General features: G+C 40.6%; 2 protein-coding genes across 2 annotated transcripts in view; both read right to left on the reverse strand.

Moving 5' to 3' along the window:
* Window positions 1-23,369, reverse strand: part of NGF (nerve growth factor) — a 1,213,865-nt gene that overhangs the window by 986,551 nt on the left and 203,945 nt on the right. The window lies entirely within an intron of this gene.
* On the reverse strand, window positions 15,228-23,040 carry LOC126930756 (60S ribosomal protein L6-like). The gene is made up of 3 exons (XM_050748259.1): window positions 22,897-23,040; window positions 22,315-22,483; window positions 15,228-16,140 (listed from the first exon to the last, which is right to left on the reverse strand). Exons 2-3 carry the CDS (start codon window positions 22,387-22,389, stop codon window positions 15,325-15,327), a joined length of 891 nt encoding a protein of 296 aa, XP_050604216.1. The 5' UTR covers window positions 22,390-22,483; window positions 22,897-23,040; the 3' UTR covers window positions 15,228-15,324.

The raw sequence follows: 23,369 nt of genomic DNA on the forward strand, positions 1-23,369 counted from the left end.
ACACTAATGGATGGAATCGCAAGGTTCTATCGAACCTTTTATTTTGCACAAAAGCCTCAAGAAATCAGCAGTCTTTCTGTAGATAACACAGTCTAGGACTTCAGAACTGGTCTCTTCATCTTCCAGGGCCCTGGCTGTCTTCAGGCTGCTAAGAAATAACCACACCCATGAATCTGGATGTTTGGCTCTGCTTAGCTTAAGTAAAGTAATTTCTGATCCAAATCTGGTCCGCCTCCCCCATCACTACCTCAGCCAAGACACTGGTCTCATTCTTCATGGAATGGAGCTCTTCCTCCCTGCCTTCCCTTGGTGTCCTCACCCTGGGGCCAACAAGGGCACACCCCCCAGCAGCCCTCCTTGTGGAGCCTGCCTCAGGCTCCCTACTGGCATTCCAGGCTATGGCCTGAAGCTCTTCTCTGTTCCAAAGGTCTCTCTCATCTTTCCTCCAGTGATTTGATCTTTCTTGTCCCATGCTCACCTCCAATGCTTTTCCCAAGTCACTGGGGTGACCCTCTGCTCCTGCCCTCTGCCAAGCATCCTTCTTCTTCCGTTGTCCAGCCATCTCCTGCAATACCTCTTCTTCCCTTAGGCCTTCCTGGGCAGGTGAGAAGAGAGGTAGTGTTTTCTCCCTCCTCTACCCTGGCTAATCTTTCAGTCTCAACTCCCAAAACACACCTGAATAAAAAGCCAAACCAGCAAAAATGAACAGGTGGTGGAGTGAGGAAGGAGACAATAAGATTGCTGGGAAACAACAGGAACGAATCTCTTCCCCTTTGTCCCCCACCAAGTAAGGCTGAGGGGAACTGGGACAGATGGAGAACTCAGTCAGCCCTGGGAGGACAAGAAATAGATGTACAAGTATCTGGAAACTCCTAACTTAAAGCCCACACATTCATATTCACACATTATTCACCCAGTGAATGAGAGGTCACTATGGAATGCAGGTTTTTGTTTTTGCCTGACTCCTTTCCACTTAGCCCTGACCTCTAATTTTCTTATTTTTTTTCTCGCTACTTTAAACTTACACTACTTTTTTTTTTTTATCATCCAAATAGGCCACTGGAGTCCTTTCTGAAACTAGATGAGTTATTTATTTATTTATTTATTTATTTATTATTTATTTATGAGACAGGCCCTTGCTATGTTGCCCAGGTGAGTCTCCAACTCCCAGCCTCAGCCTCCCAAAGTGTTGCAATTACAGGCCTGAGCCACCATGTCTGGCCTAAGATGGATCTTACTCACAACTACTCACATGTCTTGTTCTGCTCCCATCCACGCAGATAAACACAAGTGACCCTCAAACAACCAAGAATACACATAAACAAGCAGCTGGAGGCCCACATCAGCGACCTGCAGTGATAAGAGCTGAATGAGGTGTGTGTCCACAAATAGACTGAAGTATTTGTTCAGGAAGCCCAAAGATAAACCTATTGATATACATAGGTCCATTTTGAACAGTGGGTGAGAAGGCTCCTGGCCTGGGTTTTCCAGGAAAGAGAGTGAATGAGGGCAGAGGTGAGTGCTGGGCAGGAAAGACAAAAGTGAGTGGATGAGGGGGATCTAGGAGGTATGAGAGATACTGTGTGGTGTGTGAAGACCCCAGGAGTGTGCTGCTTGGTTGATGTTATTATTCTGGTCTGCTGGTGTGTCTATCTCAATGTGCTTGCCTATCTTAGGCTGTGAACCTCTAGAGGACAGGACTGGGCCCACATCCATTGCTGTCCCATGCTTTACCATGGTTTACCAGGTTTGTTGACTGACTCAGTGACTTGACTTCCAGCCTTGAGTGTCTCTAAGTGCCCAGTGAATTCCAGAGGAATATTATAAAATGCACTCTCTAGGGCTTTACTGAAACAGAGTTCTTTGCCAGGCTGGAATCATTTTGGTGTTGTCCTACTAAAAAATAGAAGATGTGCTCCATGAGCTGTCCACAGCATCTTTAGTCTTACAATTGCTCTGATGAGATTCCTAGAACTTCAAGATATAATCTGTGTGCTCATTGGTTGTCTCCATGTTTGTTTCCCTCAAAAGCAGAAAGGGGGTAAGCCTTATTCATATTTGCATTTCCAGAGCTTAGTCCCATGCTAAACATCCTGTGTGCTCCAGAAATACCGACTCAGAGAATGCTGGAATGAATGAACACAGGCCTGAAAAGTGAAGTCCAACCCAGCCTCCACTCCCAGCACTGCCTCCCTCAATATTGTACCAGGCAAGAGCCAAGTGATTGACCAACATTGCAGAGCTCCCTACTCCTGGCTCCTGCAGGCATTTGAGTTTGCAGCCTCTTAGGTAAACACGAGTATAATTCCTATTTTATAGAAGTCCTGTTTGATTTATAAACCTGAGATTCAAAAAATGTCACTAACGTTTTTGAAGTCACATTGCTAAGAGGTAAAGCCAACACTGGTCTTCTAGACCTCAAAGTCCATTTAGATAACCACTCTCAATTCCTACACTTATACTAGCTGCATGACCATCGCTTCATTACTTGAGCGCTCAAGCCAAAGTTCCCTCATCTGTAAGATAAGAGTCATAAAAACTACTTAAAATATTTGTGAGATGTAGATGACATGTATGAAGCAGAACCAGATAAATAAATATACTTTTAAGATACTTACCCTTAAAATTTGAAGGAAAGAGGCACACGAAGAGTCTTCTTACCTAAACCAACTTAGGCAAGAAGTTATATTCATGTGGAACCTCCTCCTTGAAATAAAATAATGATCAACATTAGAGAAATGCAACTCAGTACCACAATCAGATACCATCTCACCCCAGTCAGAATGGCTACTATCAAAAAGCCAAAAACCAAAAGATGTTGGTGAGGCTGCAGAGAAACAGGAATGCTCACACACTGTTGGTGGGAGTGTAAATTAGTTCAGCCGCTGTGGAAAGCAGTTTGGAGATTTCTCAAAGAACTAAAAATGGAACTACCATTCAACCCACAACCCCATTACTAGGTATATACCCAAAAGAAAATAAATTGTTCTACCAAAAAGACACATATACTCGTATGTTCATTGTGGCCATATTCACAATAATTAAAACACGGAATGAGCCAGTGCCCATCAATGGTGGACTGGATTTTAAAAATGTGATACATATGCACCATAGGAATACTATGCAGCCACAAAAAGAATGAAGTCACATCCTTTACGGCAACATGGATGCAGCTGGAGACCATTATCCTAAGCGAAATAAAGCAGGACTTGAAAATCAAATACCCCATGTTCTTACTTATAAGTGGGAGGTAAACCTTGGGCACTCATGGACATAGAGATATCAACAATAGACACCAGGGACTACTAAAGAGGAAGGAAAAGATGGGGGCAAGGGTTGATATACTAACTATTGGGTACTACGTTCAGTACCTGGGTGATGGGATCAATCGCTTTCCAAACCTCAGCATCACACACTGAGGTATTACATTGTCTGACGAAACCACAACCTATTCCTCCATTCAACAATCAATAGGTATTTGGGTTGTCTCCAATTTATATTTTTTATCAATAGTGCAACTACAAGTATTATTTTTTAATCAGTTTGTTATGTGCATGTAACAAACCTGCACAAGTAGCCCTGAATCTAAAATAAAAGTTGACATTTTAAAAAATAAAAAAGTAACAAATTAATTTAAAAAGGATCAAGTCTTCATCCACTTACCCTTTTATTCAGCAAATACATATCAAGGGTCTTCCATGTGGCAATTGGTACCCAGGGAAAGAAAAGCCAGTGGAAATGTGGGCTTTGAGTCAGGAAACTTAGACACATCCTCCCTCCCTCTTGTCTTTACTAGCTGAGTGAATTTGTGCAAGTCCCTTAACTGCTACAACCCTCAGTTTTCTCATCTGTAAAATGGGAATGATAATACCTAATGCATACACCTGTGAGGTGTAAATAAGATTTATATACTGCCCAGGCATAGTGGCTCACACCTGTAATCCCAGCACTTTGAGAGGCAGAGGCAGGCAATCTTCTGAGCCCAGAAGTTTGAGACCAGCCTGGGCAACGTGGTGAAATGCCCGTCTCCACAAAAAAATACAAAGATTAGCTGGGTGTGGTGGTGGGAGCCTGTAGTCCCAGCTACTCTGGAGACTGAAGTGGAAGGATGGCTTGAACCCAGCGAGGTGGAGGCAAGACTGTAGTGAATCATGATCGTGTCACTGCACTCCTACCCGGGTGGCAGAAAGAGAGATTTTAAGAAAAATAAAACTTACGTACAAAAAGGTTCAGTCTCTGATACAATGCACATGTCTACAAATACCTACACCTATAATGACAGTTATCATTCCCGCCATTGGCCTACTAAGGGCAGGGCAGTGGGAACAGCCAGGTCAGCTCTACAGTAGGCAGAGCAATTGTTTAGAATTTAAATTAGCAAATTATTTACTGGGGAAAGGGGTGTTTTTTTTTTTTTTATCACTGATATCGTGAAGAATTGCCAGTGTATGGTAATAATTAAAAAGCAAACTCACTCTTAGTCATTTTATTATTGTTTTAAATTCTCTGCAGACAGCCCGGTGCAGTGGCTCATGCCTGTAACCCCAGCACTTTGGGAGGCTGAGGCGGGCAGATCACGAGGTCAGGAGTTCAAGACCAGCCTGGCCAACATAGTAAAACCGTGTCTGTACTAAAAATACGAAAAATTATTCAGGCAAGGTGGCATGCGCCTGTAGTCCCAGCTACTCAGGAAACTGAGACAGAAGAATGGCTTGAACCTGGGAGGTGGAGGTTGCAGTGAGCTGAGATCGTGCCACTGCACTCCAGCTTGGGCGACAGAGTGAGACTTCATCCAAAAAAAAAAATTCCTCACAGACAATGCACTCCTACTTTCTTCACCTGGTACAGTCCACTTTCACCACCAGTCCTGGGTAAGTACTGGATTACACATTGGTACCAAAAGGTGATAATCAGAATTATTTGGCACTGTTATAACAACACCTATAGTAACACCTTTTAGATTCTGCAATATAAAATCAATAGGCTTTGTTAGATAACAGCAAAAGTCTGAATTAATCCAAAAAAATTTATGGATTTTTTTTCTATTTGAAAGATTTTTTATTGAAGTATGACACACATTTTATAAAAGCACATATATCATATAGCCTGCTGAAACCCCACACTCACATAAGCAGAACTCAGATAAATAAACAGAACACGGCCAGCACCCAAAAGCCCCTTCATGCCTGCTTCTAGTCACTACCCCTTTCACCTGTTTTTGTAAATAGAATTTGTACGGTAAGGGCTCTTTATGTCTGGCTTCTTTTGCTGAACTTCATGTTTGTGAGATTCATCCATATTTTTGCGTTTGGTTGTAGATGGTTCATTCTCATTGTTGCATAGTATTCCATTGTGTGATGAGACCACAATCCATTCCTCCATTCAACTATCAATAGGTATTTGGGTTGTCTCCAGCTTATAGTTATTATCAATAGTGCAACTACAAGTCTTGTCTTTTGATGAGTATTATGTCCAGGTTTCTATGGGGCCTATACCTAGGAGCGACTTTGCTGGGTTACCGGAAATGCACATGTTCAGCCGTGGTGCATACTGCCCAACAGATTTCCAAAGTCGTTTTCAAAGGACTTATGTTAAGCATTGCACCACCACTTCTAAACTTCAAAGTCCTTTACACTGAGTGAAGTAACAGGCTCCTGGAGATAGGCAAGAAATGGATGTTTCTGGTTAATGAACCATGAGGCAGAAACTTTCTAGCATTTCAGCAGTCACTTGAGCTGAGCACTCCAGGAACTTGCCTGGAAGAACACAGGACTTGATATCCCAAAACTCTGCTTCAGATCAAATACCGAAAGACTTTCCCCACAAGAGGGTCCTAGCCATCATCAATGATTAAATTAAAAAACCAAAGAAAACAAGGGAAAGCAAAGAAAGAAAGAGGAGGATTCAAGGAAGGGAAAGAAAGAAACCCAGGCTCCAGAGAAAAGTTATGAAATTCAGAGCCAACGCTTGAAAGAAATCTGTAAGCCACAAAAAGTGGAATGATCAGCCAAGCCCTTCCTTTATTTTTTTTATTTGTATCATTATTATTATTATTATTTTTGTAACCAACCATTCCTTCAAAACCAAACTACTCAAAGAAACATCCCGAGAAGAACAATAGGAACACTTAAGACAGGACCAGCCCTTCTTGTCTCCTTACGTTACTCAACTCTCCTCCAAGGCTCTGTTCTGTCTCACTTGTCAAGGACTTCACTTCACTGCCAAGAACACAGTTCTCTGTCCTGAGATTCATATCCTGTCTGTGCCACTGCCAGTTAGCCTGCTGAGGCTGCACCTGAAACTCCACACTTTCAACCACTCTTTCTCGCTGAAACGCAGCTTTCATTCCCCTCATCAACCCTCATCTTCTACAACCAACCACACTCAAGACCTGTGGCTCCTACTTACACTGTCCCTGATCCCTTCCACTGTTGACTTTCATCCAGATGACTGTTACAAGACCCCTATGTCTCCCTGCCTCCAGGCTGACTTTCCCCAGACCCGCCTTCACCCACTTCCCGAGACATCTTTCTAAACTGTGCATCTGAGTATGTCATCCCTCTATTTAAACCCTTGCAAATCTTTCCATGGCCTCAGATTGGAATAAATCAAAACTCATTAACATGCTCAACAAGGCCGTTAGAGACCTGGCCCCTACCTTTCTCTCAGCTTCATTTCTCAAACTCCTCTCCCTGTGCTCAATGATCCAGCCATGAAGAACTTCCTTCCATTTGCTAAATAAACTGTGTGCTCTCTCTCCCCTTTATTTAGCTTTATATATATATATATAAATTGTCTAGTATATGAATTATATTCCAATAATACTGTTGTATTCTGTTATATATATAAAACAGTACATATATAACATATACTACTATAACATAATACTATTTTTATATATAATATATAATATGTATTTTATATATAATATACAAATGTACATAAATTGTATATATTATACATATATGGAGACCATTTAATATATATATAACATTATATATATATATATAATGGAGGCCACCACATTTTTTTTTTTTTTGAGACAGAGTTTCACTCTGTCACTCAGGCTGGAGTGCTGTCACGCAATCTCAGCTCACAGCAACCTCTGCCTCCCAGGCTCAAACAATTCTCCTTCCTCAGCCTCCCAAGCAGCTGAAATTATAGGTGCCCACGACCACACCCAGCTAATTTTTTACTTTTAGTAGAAACAGGGGTTTCATCGTGTTAGCCTGGCTTGTCTCAAACTCCTGACCTCAAGTGATCCACCTGCCTCAGCCTCCCAAAGTCTGGGTACAGGCATGAGCCATTACACCTGGTCTCCATTAAATAATTCTTAATTGAGGCTGTAGGTTAAGAGATGGGAAACTTAAAGACTCTGCCTAGTTTATTTTACATATAATACATATTTTATGTAATTAATTATATATATTTTATATATAAGATATATATAAAAAACAGTATTTGGGGAATATAATTCACATATTAGACAATTCACCTATTTAGTGTACAATTCAAAGGTTTATGGTATATTCATAGAATTGTGCAACCATCACTGCAATCAGTTTTAGAAGTCTCATCATCCCTAATAAAAACTCAGTACCCATATCAGTCACTCTCCATTTCTTCCCAACCTCCTCAGCCCTAGGCAACTAGTAAACTATTTACTGTCTCTATAGATTTGCCTGTTCTAGACATTTCACATAAATGGAACCATGTGATATGTGGCCTTTTCTTGATTGACTTCTTGTACTTAGCATAATGTTTTCATGGATTATCCATGTTGTAGCATCTATCAGTAATTCATTCCTTTTTATTACCAAACAATACACCATTGTATTAATATACAATACTTTGCTTATTTATTTATAAGTTGATTGACATTTGGATTGTTTTCACTTTTTGGAAAAATATTTAGAAGCTCTCCATTAGATAATTCTTGTTGTTTTTTTTGTTTTTTTTTTTTTTTGGTTTTTTGTGCTTTTTTTAGAGACAAAGTTTCACTTTGTTGCCCAGGCTGGAGTGCAATGATGTGATCATAGCTCACTGCAGCCTTGAACTCCTGGTCTCAAGCAATCCTCCCATCTTGGCCTCCCAAGGTGCTATGATTACAGGTGTGAGTCACCATACCTAGCCTCCATTCAATAATTCTTAATTGAGTTTGCAGATTAGGAAATGGGAAAGATACAGACTCTACTCAGCTTGAAAGACAAATAAACAGATAAACAGATGATTTAAATATAACGGCCGGACACGGTGGCTCATGCCTCTGGATCTCAACAATCTGAGAGGCCAAGATAGGCAGATTGCTTGAGTCCAGGAGTTTGAGACCAGCCTGGGCAAATAGCAAAACCCTGTCTCTACTAAACATACAAAAAAAAAAAATCTGGATATGATAGTGCATGCCTGTAATCCCAGCTACTCTGGAGGCTGAGTGGGAGATTCACCTGAGCCAGGGAGTTCGAGGCTGCTGTGAACCAAGATTGAGCCACTGCTTTCCAGCCTGGGCCACCAGAGTGAGACTCTGTCTCAAAAAATTAATAAATAAATAAAATAGTAAATATATTAACAGAGGTCTAGATAAGATACTGTGGGAGAACAAAGGAAAGAAGAACTAATTTCCCCTGGAGGATTCGGAGAAGGCATTTGATAGGAGTCTCGAAAGATGAATAAGATTAGAAAGACTTTTGTTCATCTGATTCAACCCTTCATTCAGCCCTTGGCCAGCTCTACAGCATCCCATCACATGCAAGTGCTGCTCTGCCTGAAACACCTGAACCCAAGGCTTGCATCCAGAGGTTGGCTGGGTTGGGGGTGGAGGCAAGAGGAGGCGAGAGATGTGACAGGTGAAGGTATTTGAGAAAGGGCAGGCAAGTTTAGTTACGGGGCCTCTGCAAGGCAACATGGAAGGGTTGGCATCACACAGAATAAAAGAAAGACCCTGGACTTGGAAATCAGTCAGACTTGGACTCAAATGGACAACTAATGATGTGTGACCTTACACAAATTATTTAATCTCTCTGAGCCTGTTTTGTCACATGTAAATATGAATTAATAGCTCGATTTCAGAGTTGTGAAGATCAAGGGACAGAGCATATGGAAAAGTACTTGGCACAAAGTAGGCAATTGATAACTGTCAAATCCTCTTCCTTCCAGTTTGCCAAAGCCAGCCCTGCTACCCTCTTTCCTAAGCTGAGACTCTGACCTTGATCACTCATTGTCCAGGCCCAGTAATAACAGCTAGATTCTTCTTACTAGCTAATAACTTCTTACTGTATTCTGCACCCTGGGCTAAGTATTGTCTTTTTTCATCCTCACAAAAATCCAATGAAGTTGGAAATCTTTGTTTTATAGATAAGGAAACTGACGCTCCCAGATGTTAAATAATGAAATTTGCTCACGGTCTTATAGCTAGAAGGTCTTAGAACTGGTATTTAAACCCAGGCTGACATTAAAATCTATGCTCCCCATTGTGTTCCTTCTAGGAAGACAGGGAACATTCTGTTGGGTAAACCTTTAATCCATGATCCACATGTGTCAACGTTTGACCAAAGCTCAGGAATGCCTTGCTTTCATAAACAATGCTTTTAAACACCAAAAATAAATAAACAAAAAAAAGCAAAGCAGTGGGTTGAATAAGTGAAAATCCTTAAAAGAAAGATAATCTAAATAAACACTGAAAATAATAACAGCCATCTCTCAGGCACTAGAGAGTATCGCCATTGTTCCCAGGCAGCTCAGGGCAACAACCGTAAAACTTGAGATCCGGCAGTTCTTCCTTAGGGTTTTGTGATTAAAGAGGCCAGGGATGATGGTTATATCTCCCCTCATAATCCTTAAACCCTGGCATCAAGCTATGGAAATCCTGATCATGAAGACTAATATTTGTGTAGTGCTTACAGTTTAGTAAGGATTGATTAGTAAGTAGATCACTTACAGGGTATCTGCTGTCACTTACAACCCTGGGAGGTGCATAGGACCAGGGTCATTTTTATTCTCAGAACAGAAACCTAAGGCTCAGAGAAACAAGGTGACTTGCCAAGGCTCAAGGAGAGAATCACAATTTAAACTCCATCTTCTGATCCCTTTCCAAAGCTATTTCCACCTCCACCAGCATCTTCATCCACAGTCCAAATTAGAAAGAACTTAGATTTGGGCTCCTTGGAAGCAAGCTTCTAGAGTCCTGGGAACTGTATAGATTATGGCAACAAAGATAGAGGATGGGTTGAAAGAAGACAAAAGTAACACTGCTGATAAATGCAAAAACACCTAGTGTTAAAAAAATAATAATGACTTTATTGAGATATAATTCACATACAGTAAAATTCACACTTTTAAATGGTACAATTTGGTGACTTTTCATATATTTATGAAGTTTTACAACCATCACACTATCTAATTCCATAACATTTCTATCACCACAGAAAGAAATCGTAGTCATTGCAATAATTACCCACTGCAGCCCTAGCACCCACTACTGTTTCTATGGATTTGCCTATTCTAGAAATTTCATATAAACACATTCACTAAGTGGCCTTTAATGTCTGGCTTCTTTCACTTACATCATACTGTTTTCAAGGTTGATTAACATTGTAGTATGTATCAGTACTTCGTTTTCCTTATAGCCAAATAATATTCTGTTGTATGGATATATCATATTTTATTTATCTATATATCAGTTAATGGAAAATCGGGCTCTTTCTACATTTTGGCTATTGTAAATAATGTTGCCATGAGCATTCAGGTATGTTTTTTGTATGAATGCATGCTTTCATTTCCCTTTGCTATATGCCCAGAAGTGGAACTGCTGGTTCATACAGTAATTCTGTTATTAGCTTTTTGAGGAACTGCCAGAAAGAAGAGTTCTTTATTCTATGTATCCCTTTATTCCTTACTTATTCTATCTGTTCTATTTTCAAAGTGAGTGCACTATATAACATCCTCACCAGTAATATGTGAGTTCGCATTTCTTCACATTTTTCCAACACTAATTATAGCTATCCTATGGGTATGAAGCAGTATCCCATTGTGGTTTTGATTTACATTTCTCTGATGGTGAATGATGTTGAGTATCTTTTCATGTGCTTATTGCCTTTTGCATATCTTCTTTGAAGAAATGTCTGTTTATATCCTTTGCTCATTTAATTAGATTGTCTTTTTATTGTTGAGTTGTAAGAGTTCTTTATATATTCTAGACCTAAGTCCCTTATCAAAGATATAATTTGCAAATTTAGTGAGTCAACTTTTCAGTTTTTAAAAAGTGTTCTTTTAAGCACCAAAATTTTTAATTTTGATAAAGTCCAATTTATTTATTTTTCTTTTGTTGCTTGTACTTTTGATTTCATATCTAAAAACAAATCACCTAATTTAAGATTACAAATATGTTTCCTTCTAAGAGTTTTATACTTTTAGCTCTAACATTAGGTCTATGATCCATTTTTAATTAACTTTTATATGGTGTGAGGTAGGGACCCAACTTTATTCTTTTGTGTGTGAATATCCAGTTGTCCCAACAGATTTGTTAAAAAGAATATTATTTCCCCCACCAAATTGGCTTTTCAACCACGTCAAAAGTCAATTGACCATAAATGTAAGGGACTTTTTTTTGGACTGTCAATTATATTCCATTGATCTATGTGTCTATCCTTATTTTAGTACCATATTGTCTTCACTACTATCGCTTTGTAGTAAGTTTTGAAATCAGGACATATGAGTCCTATAACTTTGTTCTTATTTCTCAGGATTGCATTGACTATTCTTGGTCTCTAGAATTTCCATATGAAGTTGAGGAATTCGCTTGTCTATATATGTTTAAAAAAAAAAAAAAAAAAAAAGGCAGTTGGGACTTTGAGTGAGACTGCACTGAACCTGAAGATCAATTTTGGAAATATTGCCATCTTAATATTAGCCTTCCAATCCATGAACACAGTACATCTTTCCATTCATTTAAAACTTCTATTACTTTTTTCCATGATGTTTTGCATTTCTCAGTGTACAGCTATTGCATTAATTTTATTAAATTTAGTCCTAAGTATTTTATTCTTTTTGATTCTTTTGTGCATGGAATTACTTTCTTAATTTCATTTTTGAATTGTTCACTGCTAGTGTATAAAAATACAATTGATTTTCGTATATTGATCTTGTATCCTGAAACATTACTGAACTTGTTTATTAGTTCTAATAATTGTTAGTGGGATTCCTTAGGATTTTTTTTATACAAGATCATGTCATCTACAAATAAAGACAGCTTTACTACTTTCTTTTCTGTATGCTTTCTCTCTCTTTTGGGTACTCTTTGCATGTTATATTTTTTCCTACCTTTTTATTTTCAACCTATTTGTGTCTTTGAATCTAAAGTGTGTCTCCTCTAGACAGCATATAAATGAATTAAGGATTTTTAAAATCCATTTTGCCAACTTCTGCTTTTCTGTTGAAGTTTGGTTCATTTACATTTAAGTAATTACTGATAAGGTAGAATTTAATTTGTGCTTTTGCTGTTTATTTTTCCATATACTTTATGTATTTTTGTTCCTTTATTCTGTCTTTACTGATTCTCTGTTTTTTTGTGTGTTAAATAGATATTTTCTAGCATAAAATATTTCTTTGCTGCTGATTATATATATATATACACACACATACATATATATATATATAGAGAGAGAGAGAGAGAGAGCAAGGAGATATATATATTTAGAGAGAGAGAGTTATTTTCTTTGTGGTTGGCCTGGAAATAACAAGATCTTAACTTACAGTTTGGATTAACAGCCTGCATTTTTATAGCACATTCTCATTTACATTTTTCATTTAATTGCCAGGAAGGAGAAAGTAAGAAATCTGGACTAGAAACTCTATCTTGGCCTGAGGACCTGTTTGGAACAATGTTATTCATACACAATGTTCTTCTGGGGGCAAACTGTAGCCACGTGAGAGAGATTCCTTTTTGATTCCCAAGGTATAGGTTTTCAGGGTGATCAAAACACTGTTTTGTGAACTTTCTAGGTTCCAATGTGAATTCACGTATGTCAGCAATTCTCAAAGTCTGGTCTGGAAATATCTGAGCATCACTGAGATGTTTTCAGGTGATCCTTAAGAATAAAACCATTTTTATAAGAATACCAAGTTGTTATTTGCCCTTTGTGGCTTTTATTCTCTCATAAGAGTACAGTAGGATTTTCTAGAGGTTACATGACATGTGATATCATAACAGAGTGAATGCAGATGCAGATAGGAGAAAGTGCTGTTTCTATTAAGCCAGGCATTCCAGAAATTTATAAACTATAAAACAATGCCACTCTTTTCTCTAAGTTGTTTTTGAGAATATAGTGATACTTTATGAAATATTTATGTTAACATAGAATGGTTTATTATTGCTAATTTTAAATGAGTTGAATTTTTAAAATTTCTTATTTTAATTTATAATATGGCACATCTTGACAGATATATGCAAAACAAAGCTTGTTTGTGTTATTGATAAGTTAAGAGTATAAAGTAGTCCTGAAGCCAAAAATTTTGTGAACTACTACCATATTATCTCATTCAATCCTTACAACAGCATTGTGTAAAAAGCAGGACAGATTTAGTCTTCTGATGCTATGGCTTTTTGAATGAGGAAACTGAGGCCGTGGGCCCCAGACTATATCTATGTGGACTGGGTTTGCTAGAATGGCAATCTTATTCTGAGGTCAGAGCCCAGCCAGTTAACTGCATTGAGACTTCCTGGGAGCTATGACCTCTTAGTGACCTTTGATCCTGTTTACCTCTCCCATGTTCTGGATACTCTCTGCCCTTTGGCCTCCAGGACACCATGACACCATGTTCCTATTTTTGCAAATGACTCCTCTTCTTTTAACTGCCCCTTAAATATTGCTATTACTCAAGGTCTTCTTCCAAACATCCTTTGGTCTACTCCCTCGGTGAGCTCACTTATCATTGATGATTCCCAAATGTGCCTCTAAAGCTCAGTTCTCTGTCTCACTTGAATTTCAAAGCTAAGTACTGGATGTGTCTACCTGGATATCCCTCAGATGTTTTAAACCCACATGCTCAAAACTCTGTAATCAGTAGGCATTCCACATACTGTACTAGGTACAGGTAATGTAAAAGTGAATAAAACATAGTCCCTGTTCTCAGGGAAACAGCAGTCTGGTGGAGAACATTAGTTTGTCCAAACCCAACTTCTGTATTTTTGGTTCTAGATATTATTATCACCATCTGCCCAATTACACAGGACTTCTTCTTTCCCATCCTTCCATCCAGTGAGTTGCCAAGTCTTATGCATTCTATTTCTGTAACATCTCTCCAGCCTTCTCTTCTCTTCTCTCACTACTGCAACTCCCTCAGATCTAACTTTCTTAATCTCTCTGGTGAACTATTGCAGCAACCTCCTAACCATGTTCTCTGCCTTCTGTCTCATCCCCATCTAATTCATCCTTCACACTGCTACCTGAGTGATTATTTTATAACTGCAAATCTGCCCACCTTACTGTCATGCTTAAAACTCTTCAATGGCTCCCTTTTCCCTGGAGAATAAAATCCAGACTCACTAGCTTGCCTTTTAAGGTTCTCCAGGATCTGATCTCACCTTTGTTTCCTATCAGTCCTCTGATTATTACCTCGACCTTTCAAAAGATATTTCTGATGTCAAGAGTGTCCTCCCCAATCACCTGATCATCCTTCACAGTGTCTTCTTAAGTGTCTTCTCCTCTTAAATTTTCTAAGACCTTCCCAAGAGGTCTAGATTATTCTTCTTTTTGGCCTACCACTATACTTGCACGAGTCTCTTTTCATTATGGTACTTAGCACATTGTATTAAATTACAATCTTTTGTTTTTCCAAATATCTCCCCGTCTGGACAAAATACTTCGATGGCAGGTACTATGTCTTATTCACGTTGGTATCAACTGCCCTAGCCCAGTGCATGATGAAGAGTGAGCACTAAATAAATTTTGTCTATGTAATATTGAAGGTCTATAAAATATGGATCACATTCAACCTTCCTCCCATTTTCTGATTTTAGAATTCTCTTCCCATTTCCCATCTAAGCACCCAAGCTGAAAACATGGGTAATTCTATTAATAAAGTTTACACTCTTCCTCTTCAACTATAGCCAATGAGTTACCACACCAAACATTCTGCTTCTTTATTCTCTCTCCAATGTCAACTGCCCTCTATCACCACATTTAGGGAATACTGCAGCCATGTTTTCAACCTCAAAAATTGAGACATAAAACTTTTTTTTTTTTTGTAGTTAGCTATTTAATGAGGTTCTTAAGACATTTTGAACACCAATTTGTGAGGATAAATTCCATTCGTCAGGGCAAACACAGATCACAGGTAGCCCTGGAGCTGAGGAACAGCTTTGATTTTTGGTAGAATCTGTGAGTCCACAGCTTTCTGATCAATCTTGGGCTGCTCTGTAATCTCGTATTTCTCTTTTTCTGTGTCGAAGATCTCACCTTCCTGGTGTCTGGGCTTCCGCAGCTTCTTCTTCTTGAAGTAAGCATCAGTAAGATGTTTTGGGATTTTGACATTGCTGATGTCGATTTTGGTTGAGGTGGCAATGACAAATTTCTGGTGTGTTCTTCGTAGAGGAACTCGATTGAGGACCAGAGGTCCAGTCACAAGTAACAAGCCACTAGCCAGCTGCTTCAAGAAAACCACCCTCTTGCCCCTGTGGCGTCCAGTGAGGATGATCAGAATGGTCTCGGGGGTAATGCTGGCTCGCAGTTTTCTCACATGCTGACTGAAGGGTTTTTTGCCGTGGCTCAACAGCTTTTGAGGCACATCTTCAGTAGGATAATATCTAGGCATTTTGCGAAGTTTAGCCACCCGGGTACTGCCGTTCTTGTCACCACCAACTGGGTTTGTAAGAGTTGCAAGAACCTTCTCCTTCTTTTTCTTTTCAACCTTAGATTTAGCAGCTGAGTACTTCCTCTTGTACATGGCCTTTCTGGAATACATGGCAAGTCGGGAATACCTGCCAATTCCTCTGACAAGGACAGGGTTGCGGCTGCAATGGGGCTTCCCCTTCTTGGGCTTCTTAGCCTTGAGGTTACCCTTTTTCACCTTGCCACCAGCATCAGCCTTCTTGGCTTCGGGTTTCTTTTCTTTAGTATCTGGCTTCTCAACTTTTTTACCCGCCATCTTGCAAAATGGAAAAGAGAGCGAGACATAAAACTTTTGTGTCACTTCCACATACGAGATATTCTGAGAAGCAGACAAAAGTTCAAAAACATTGGGATTCTTGAAATATTTCAACAATTTCCAGGGACAGTACTAGAGAATATTTGAAATCATAATGCCACTAAGAATTCAGGTTGGGTGGTCATTTAGCCTTGGTTTTATGGCTCTTGGGCTTCTATTTTAAGTTTCAGAACTTAAGTTATTAATCATCTAGGTTACAAAAGACAAATGCATGGACATAAATAACTAAAAATACAGTACAATAGTATAAATACTAAATAAGTGAGGAAGTAATTGAGAAGAGAAATACAGAGGAGATATGACCTGAGTTAGGCTTTTTTCTTTTTTTTTTTTTTTTTTTTTGAGACAGAGTCTCACTCTGTCACCCAGGCTGGAGTGCAGTGGCTAGATCTCAACTTTCTGCAACCTCCACCTCCCAGGTTCAAGTGATTCTTGTGCCTCAGCCTCCTGAGTAGCTGGGATTATAGGCATGCACCACCGTACTCGGATAATTTTTGTATTTTTAGTAGAGACAGGGTTTCACCATCTTGGCCAGGCTGGTCTCAAACTTCTGACCTCAGGTGATCGGCTCGCCTCAGCCTCCCAAAGTGCTAGGATTACAGGCATAAGCCACTGTGCCCAGCAATGACATAAGCTAGGCTTTCAAGGCCATTGTAATCCAGGTGTGTGCCAGCTCGTGCCTGAAGCTGCCCATATGGAAGTATCCCAATTCCGGTCCCCATTGAGGGAGCTGGATTCTTGTCCGCCAGCCACAAGATTGAGTAACCAGAAAAAGTGTCTGATTCAAGGCTGTGGTTCATATTTGGGCAGCCTGAGATCTACAACTTGGACCCACATAAAAAGATAATCTGCATCAACAAGATTCCTTTCTGGAATCTGAAATTGAAAAACCAAAATGAGAGAGCTGGCAGCACAGGCAGATGCTAAAAGACTTGCCTCCAGTGTTACTTTAAGGTAACGGAGGGATCAGAGAGTCCAGGGCAAGCCAAAACCACGAGTAAGCCAAAGTCATGAGTAGATAGAACAAGCTGGTCAATAGTGGAGCAAACACTCAACATAAGTGACAATAGCATGAGAAAAAGAGAGACCATTCAACCAAAACAAGAGAGGTGGAGCAGCTAGTCCCTGGATCTGCCTTGGAACTTGATGTCTTGCCAGCTCTGGTCTAAATCCAGGTATAGCCTTACAGCCACTCCTTGAACTTCATTTCCAGGTGACTGTTTGAATGCTATTCACTGCGAGCTAAGAGCTGAGGGAAATGGATTCAGCCAGGCAGGGCAGAGGGAAAGAGAAATCCAGGAGCCCAGATTAGCATGGATGGCGGCATAAAGATGAAATTTCTCATGGACTCCTTAGGGAAAGGTAGAATGGAAATTATTTTAAGTAGGAGATAAAAGCTACTGAAGCACCTTAAATTTGTTGGCCAAAGTGGTATTTGGTGAATGAATGAATAAATGAATGCATGTGGGTTAAGGCCAAAAAGTAAATGACTTTAAATAACAGGATCGAGACCTTAGACTTGATATCATAGGCAATAGGAAACCATAGCAGTTTGGAACAGGGAGGAGAAACCATCAATATAGTATTTTTAACATAATGAATTTTTTGAAAGACATTCCATTTCCCAATGCTGAAGCATGCATTGTCCCAGTCCCACAATGATGTAGTGAGCATGTAGGAGTAATGTTTGGCCGAGAGAGGAACATGAAAGCAGCCCACTGGTAAATGGAACTGCAAATTAGAATGGCCTGAGGGAGGCTTCCGTCCAGACAGCCCAGAAGCTGAGAAAGACAGCCAAAGATATCTCGCCTGGCATGCAGCTGTGGGAAATGCTGCAACTCTTTCTGACTGACTGGAAACAGCTATAAGACCACGTGCAAACTCAAAATCAGTTCTAAATAGGCCCATTATGACAAGGGCTGTCAGCCCCCTGTGGACTTCCATGTAGCACCCAGATGTCACATGTAGACATGTGACAGCTGACTCCTCATTCTCTCAACCAGGCATTTGTAGCAGCTGTCTGTTCACGGCATGTCAACTTGGACACAGATCTCAGCAACTCGAATGCCTCGCCAAGATCCACTCACATAACATTAATGAGCACTGAAGAATCTCCTGACAGTTTCATGAGGGAGAGAGAAGGACTTCACAGCAAATAATTAAAGGAAAAAAAAAAAAAAAGACCTACTAGACATACATGTTCTGCAAATTCCTCTATTGCTGGTCAGCCACCAAGAGTTTCTTTATCAACCCACAACACAGCTTAAATAAAGACCCACTCCTCCCCCAGCACAGTTTATAGGGCCCACGCTCCTTAAGATGATAATTGAGGTTATAAATGAACACCTTGTTGTTTTTACACACACATAGCAATAAGCATAGGGCTTAATAGCTCCCACCATGCCCCCAGCTATGTCTCCTTGGCCCCATCACTTTGCTCTCCGGGCTCTGTTTCTCATTCTGTAACACAAGAGGCAGAAGTGGGTCCATCTGGGCTAATCCCACCCACCATCCAGTTCTCAATTTGGACTCTACGTAGTGGAGAGTGGTTTCTGCCCTAAGCAGAGGGGTTTTCCTTCTGCAAAGAACAAAATGAATGAATTAGGGATGAAGAAGCCACTGTATAACCTAGGCCTTTGGGCAAGTGGGGGCCGGGAAGCTGGGGGCGGGGAGGGAGGCAGGGCAGGGTCCCAGTGGTAGGGAGGGCAAAGTGAGCACTGGCTGCCCCTCCACGGGGTGTGCGGTGATGAGGTCTGCAGAATGCAGAGCGTGGAGGAGAAATGGTTTTGTCTGTGCAGCCACCCACGCTCTGACTGCAGTAAGGGTCACAGTGGGCCGGTGATGACTTTTTGATGGAGTGGACACAGCACCCTGCAGGGGCCAGCAGTCTTTGGAAGAGAAGCGCTCAGCAGAAAGCACATCCAGCTCTCCGTCTGCTCTTCCCTCTTCTGCTTTCTTTCTCTCCCCACCCCCAAACCCCATCTCGGTCACTGCAACCTCTGCCTCCCAGGTTCAAGTAATTCTCCTGCCTCAGCCTCCCAAGTAACTGGGATTATAGGCGTGTGACACCACACCCAGCTAATTTTTGTATTTTTAGTAAAGATGGGGTTTCACTATGTTGGCCAGGCTAGTCTTGAACTGCTGACCCTGTGATCCTCCCGCCTCGGCCTCCCAAGGTGCTGGGATTACAGGCATGAGCCACCGCGCCCGGCCTTCTCCTTTCTTTTTAAAGTGTGTCTTCTGGGTGCCGTTTTCATTCTAAGCTATCTATAGCGCCTCAGTAAGAGAGAAGGAGGGGAAATCCAACAACAGCCGCAGCCACGTGGCCAGTTTCTGTGGGAACACCTATGGATGTATGCTGTTCTGGGCAAGAACAGAACAAAGTCGCTTTTATCTCCTTCTTTCCAAAAGCCTTGTGTGCTTTAGACGCTGGTTATTATTGCATTATTAAAGCCCCAGTGAGCCGAGGCCAAGGCAAGGATACTCTAGAGCTGTCCCAGGCAGCTTCAGCCAGTTGAGACTTCTCATCCTGTGACCTAGCCTGACTCCTGGTTGTCATCTCATCACATCCCAGCGAGAGGGGAGCACTGGGGGAGGAGAGAGATGCCAGTCCCTAATTGAAGGTGCCCTGGGCTTCTCAACAAACTGGTCCATCCAGTTCCTAGGAATTATTCTGAGCATAATCCCTTTTGCCAATATTGTGTTTCTTAAAGCACCAGCAGAATAAAGTGAGGAAAAGACTGTTGCGTAAGGAAATCTGAAACCAGATTTCCCTGGGTTTCAGCAAGCAGTTTGCTCAGGAGAGGTTGAGAGGACCAAATGTTCAGGTTTGTGTGTATGGTCATTGGGGGCTGGAGACTGGGGACAGCCTAGGGCATTGTTTGCTAAGGGCAAGTTTGCTCCAGTTAGTTACAGATTCCTAGTCACAACACCGTGAGTTTTGTCATCTATCCCAACCCCAACTTTCACAGAGGAAGAGAGGAAATGCACAGGGGCAAGGTGACTGGTCGAAGGTTGCACAGTGGATTGGTGGCCTGCTCAGATAACCACAGCCTAGACATATGCTAAGCACGTGTGGCATTCATTCTCCAGGTCTGCAAGCACGGATGCCCTTTAAATGGCAGTGCCAGTTTAAAGCTAGTGTTTGGAAAGACAGGCCCCCAGAAGGCATGGACTGTATTTTTCCCTGGTCCTTATGGGGCATCCCGGCAAGGTTTAAGCACACTTAGAAACTTACACCTATGGACAAACCCCAGAAAAAGATAATCAGAGTCCCATTCTCTAACCAGCTCCAGTACACTTATTTTCATGTAAATGTGGAGAAACAGCCCAGCCTAAGAGGGGGCAGCCTAACAGAACAGCAGAATGAATGTCACCATGCAAGTTTGTGCAGCCCGTGGAATCCATAAAAGGCCTAGTTGCAGGGCCCACCAGGGACTGAAATCCAGCCTGCCCTCCACTAACTGGGTACTGCCCAGGCAAAATGCTCCTTACCTTTCTGGTCTCAGGTCAAGTTTACCCTTGAGTAGCAAAGCTTCCCTCTCTACTGGCCCTTCCTCTGCGCTTCCCCTTCTACTTCATTCCTGTCCTACCCTCTAAAAGCTTCCCTTAGAAAAAAAATTCTGTTCTTCTGTTTTACTTTTTAAGCTATAACCACCAAAGTAGTGATGAGCCCTTCATGCACTGCAGTGTTTGAAGCCACTGAGCACATCTTCAGGTGTATTTCACGTCTAAACATGGTCTTCCCACAGTGCATCTGCCTACCACTGATCACATGCCACTTCCTCCAGGAAGTCTTCCCTGACCCTTCCCTCCTCCCCCACACATCCCAGCCCAGTAAGTGAGGACTATCCCCCACAGCTACCTAGGCTAGGCATGCCCTATGGGAGCTCTGAATATGTTGTTGCAAAATGATCTATTTATAAGTTCATCTTCCCCTTAGATCTGCCCTGTTCAATGTGGTAGCCACTGGCCACGTGTGCCTACTGAGCACTTGAACTGTGTCTAGTCTGAATAGAGATGTATTGTAAATAACAGATACATACTACATGTGAAATAGCATGAAAGAGATAACATAAAATACCTCAATGATCATGTTTCTCTTGTTGGAGATCATATGTTGGAATGATAATATTACAGGCCGGGTGTGGTGGCTCACACCTGTTATGACAGCACTTTGGGAGGCCTAGGAGCAGGAGGATCACTTGGAGTTTGAGACCAGCCTGGGCAACACAAGGAGACCCTGTATCTAAAAAAAATTTTTTTTAATTAGCTGGGCATCATGGCAGGTGCCTATAGTCCTGGCTCCTCAGGAGGCTGAGGCAGGAGGATTGCCTGAGCCCAGGAGGTTGAGGCTGCAGTGAACCATGACCGAGCCACTGCACTCCACCCTGGGTGACAGAGTGAGACGCTGTCTCAAAAATAAGTAAATAAATATATAAATAAATATTTTTAAAATGTTAAAAAAAGAGAGAGAACCAGAAAAAATAAAAATTAAACAAGATAATATTAAATAGTGAGTTAAATTAAATATATGATTAAAATTAATTTCTTCTATTTCTTTTTTTTATTGTGACTACTAGAAAAATTTAAATTACCTGTATGGTTTGTATCATATTTCTACTGGATATCTGCTTAGACTATAAGCCTCTGGGGTCAGGGATCATATCTTACTCATCTTCGCACTTCCATCATCTAATACAGACACACATTTGGGTTCTAAGACAGCATGTGTAACAATACAGGTGTCACCTTGTGTTGTCACTCTTGCGGCCCACCTGTCTGTCTCTACCAGGATGCTTTCCGCACCTTGGCACAGAGACTGTGCCTCACCTATCAAGTGCTTGGGAAGAGGCAGGTGCAGAATACATGTTAGAGAATGAAGGTAAAGTAAGTATCTGATCTAAATATTCAGGGAGAAAAAAATTTATGATTATTATTTTTAATAGAGATGGGTCTTGCTATATTGCCCAGGCTGTTCTCAAACTCCTGACCCCAAGCGATCCCAAAGTGCTGGGATTCCAAGCACGACCCGCAGTACCTGGCCAATTTTTAAAAAATTTCATCTTGCTTTAATTGTACTTGGGAACCATAGATGTGATACTGATATCTTACAGATAGAAGAACGAAGTGGCTGTAACACGCTGGGTGGGATCTTTCCAAGTTAAGACAAAGGAAGCACCAGTACATCAGGAGACAGAGCGGCTGGGTTCCAAGGCCAGCAGGCTGTTACACAAAGAGGAAAACTTCACACAAAGTCAATAATTAGAAAAATGATTCTGAGCTGTGAAAACAAACACAGGACAAAGTACATAGAATACAGAGACTAATATTCCCAACAATTTCAATTAATAACTTATCATACCCTCTTGAGTACTGATCAATTTGATGTGAATTTCAACTTTAAAAAATCTTAATTTTATTTTCTGAATATAGAAATAAAACTGGCTCATTGTTAAAAAAAAAAATAAGGCCCAATCTCACAATTATATGGAAATGTTTAAAGCAAAAAGTCCTTTGTGATACCACTCCAAACAATAATTCAATAACCGCTAGTAATAGGTCGGTGTTCTTCCTTCTGGGTTTTTCCTTTATAAAAAGTCTTTTCTCTTTATTTTTATATAAAAATAAGGTTATATCCTGAGTATCATCCTGCAACTTAACTTTTGAAACATACAAATATATTGTCAACATTACCCTATGTTAGTACCTACAGCCCTAACTCTTCTTTTAGCTGGAGCATAGCATTCCACTTAGGGTAATACTCCCGTTATTGCTGGACATCAGCAATAAAGACAGGCACTTTTTTGTTATTATAAACAGACTGCAACCAACATCCTCAGACATGTCTTTGCAACTTTTGTGTTTCCATAGGAACAAAAATAGTTTCATTATGACCTAATAAAGATAGTGAAGCAGATCAGAATTGGATCACCTATATTAAAAAAAGAAAAAAGAGATTGCAGTGGGAAGTGGAGAAAGGGAATGGTGAAGATAATGGTAGATATTTGGGCTTTGTAGACTTTTATAATGATGAAAGAAAAGTCCACTTAGCTTGAATCTCATCTTCTACTTCCATAATTCTAAAGTATTTTTAAAATTTAATTGGAATTAATTTCATCTAAAAATCTCAATTTTGGATTAGCCTACGTGAAGTTCAAGAGCACTAT

This window comes from Macaca thibetana, chromosome 1, assembly GCF_024542745.1.
Source record: "Macaca thibetana thibetana isolate TM-01 chromosome 1, ASM2454274v1, whole genome shotgun sequence".
NCBI lineage: Eukaryota > Metazoa > Chordata > Mammalia > Primates > Cercopithecidae > Macaca > Macaca thibetana.

What these genes read in the sequence shown, in the direction of transcription:
- LOC126930756 (XM_050748259.1), bottom strand. Translation starts at nt 22,389, where the DNA reads ATGTACTGGTGCTTCCTTTGTCTTAACTTGGAAAGATCCCACCCAGCG. An exon ending in GCCACTTCGTTCTTCTATCT is followed by an intron (nt 16,141 to 22,314) that starts GTAAGATATCAG and finishes CCATTTTGCAAG; the next exon opens with ATGGCGGGTAAAAAAGTTGA.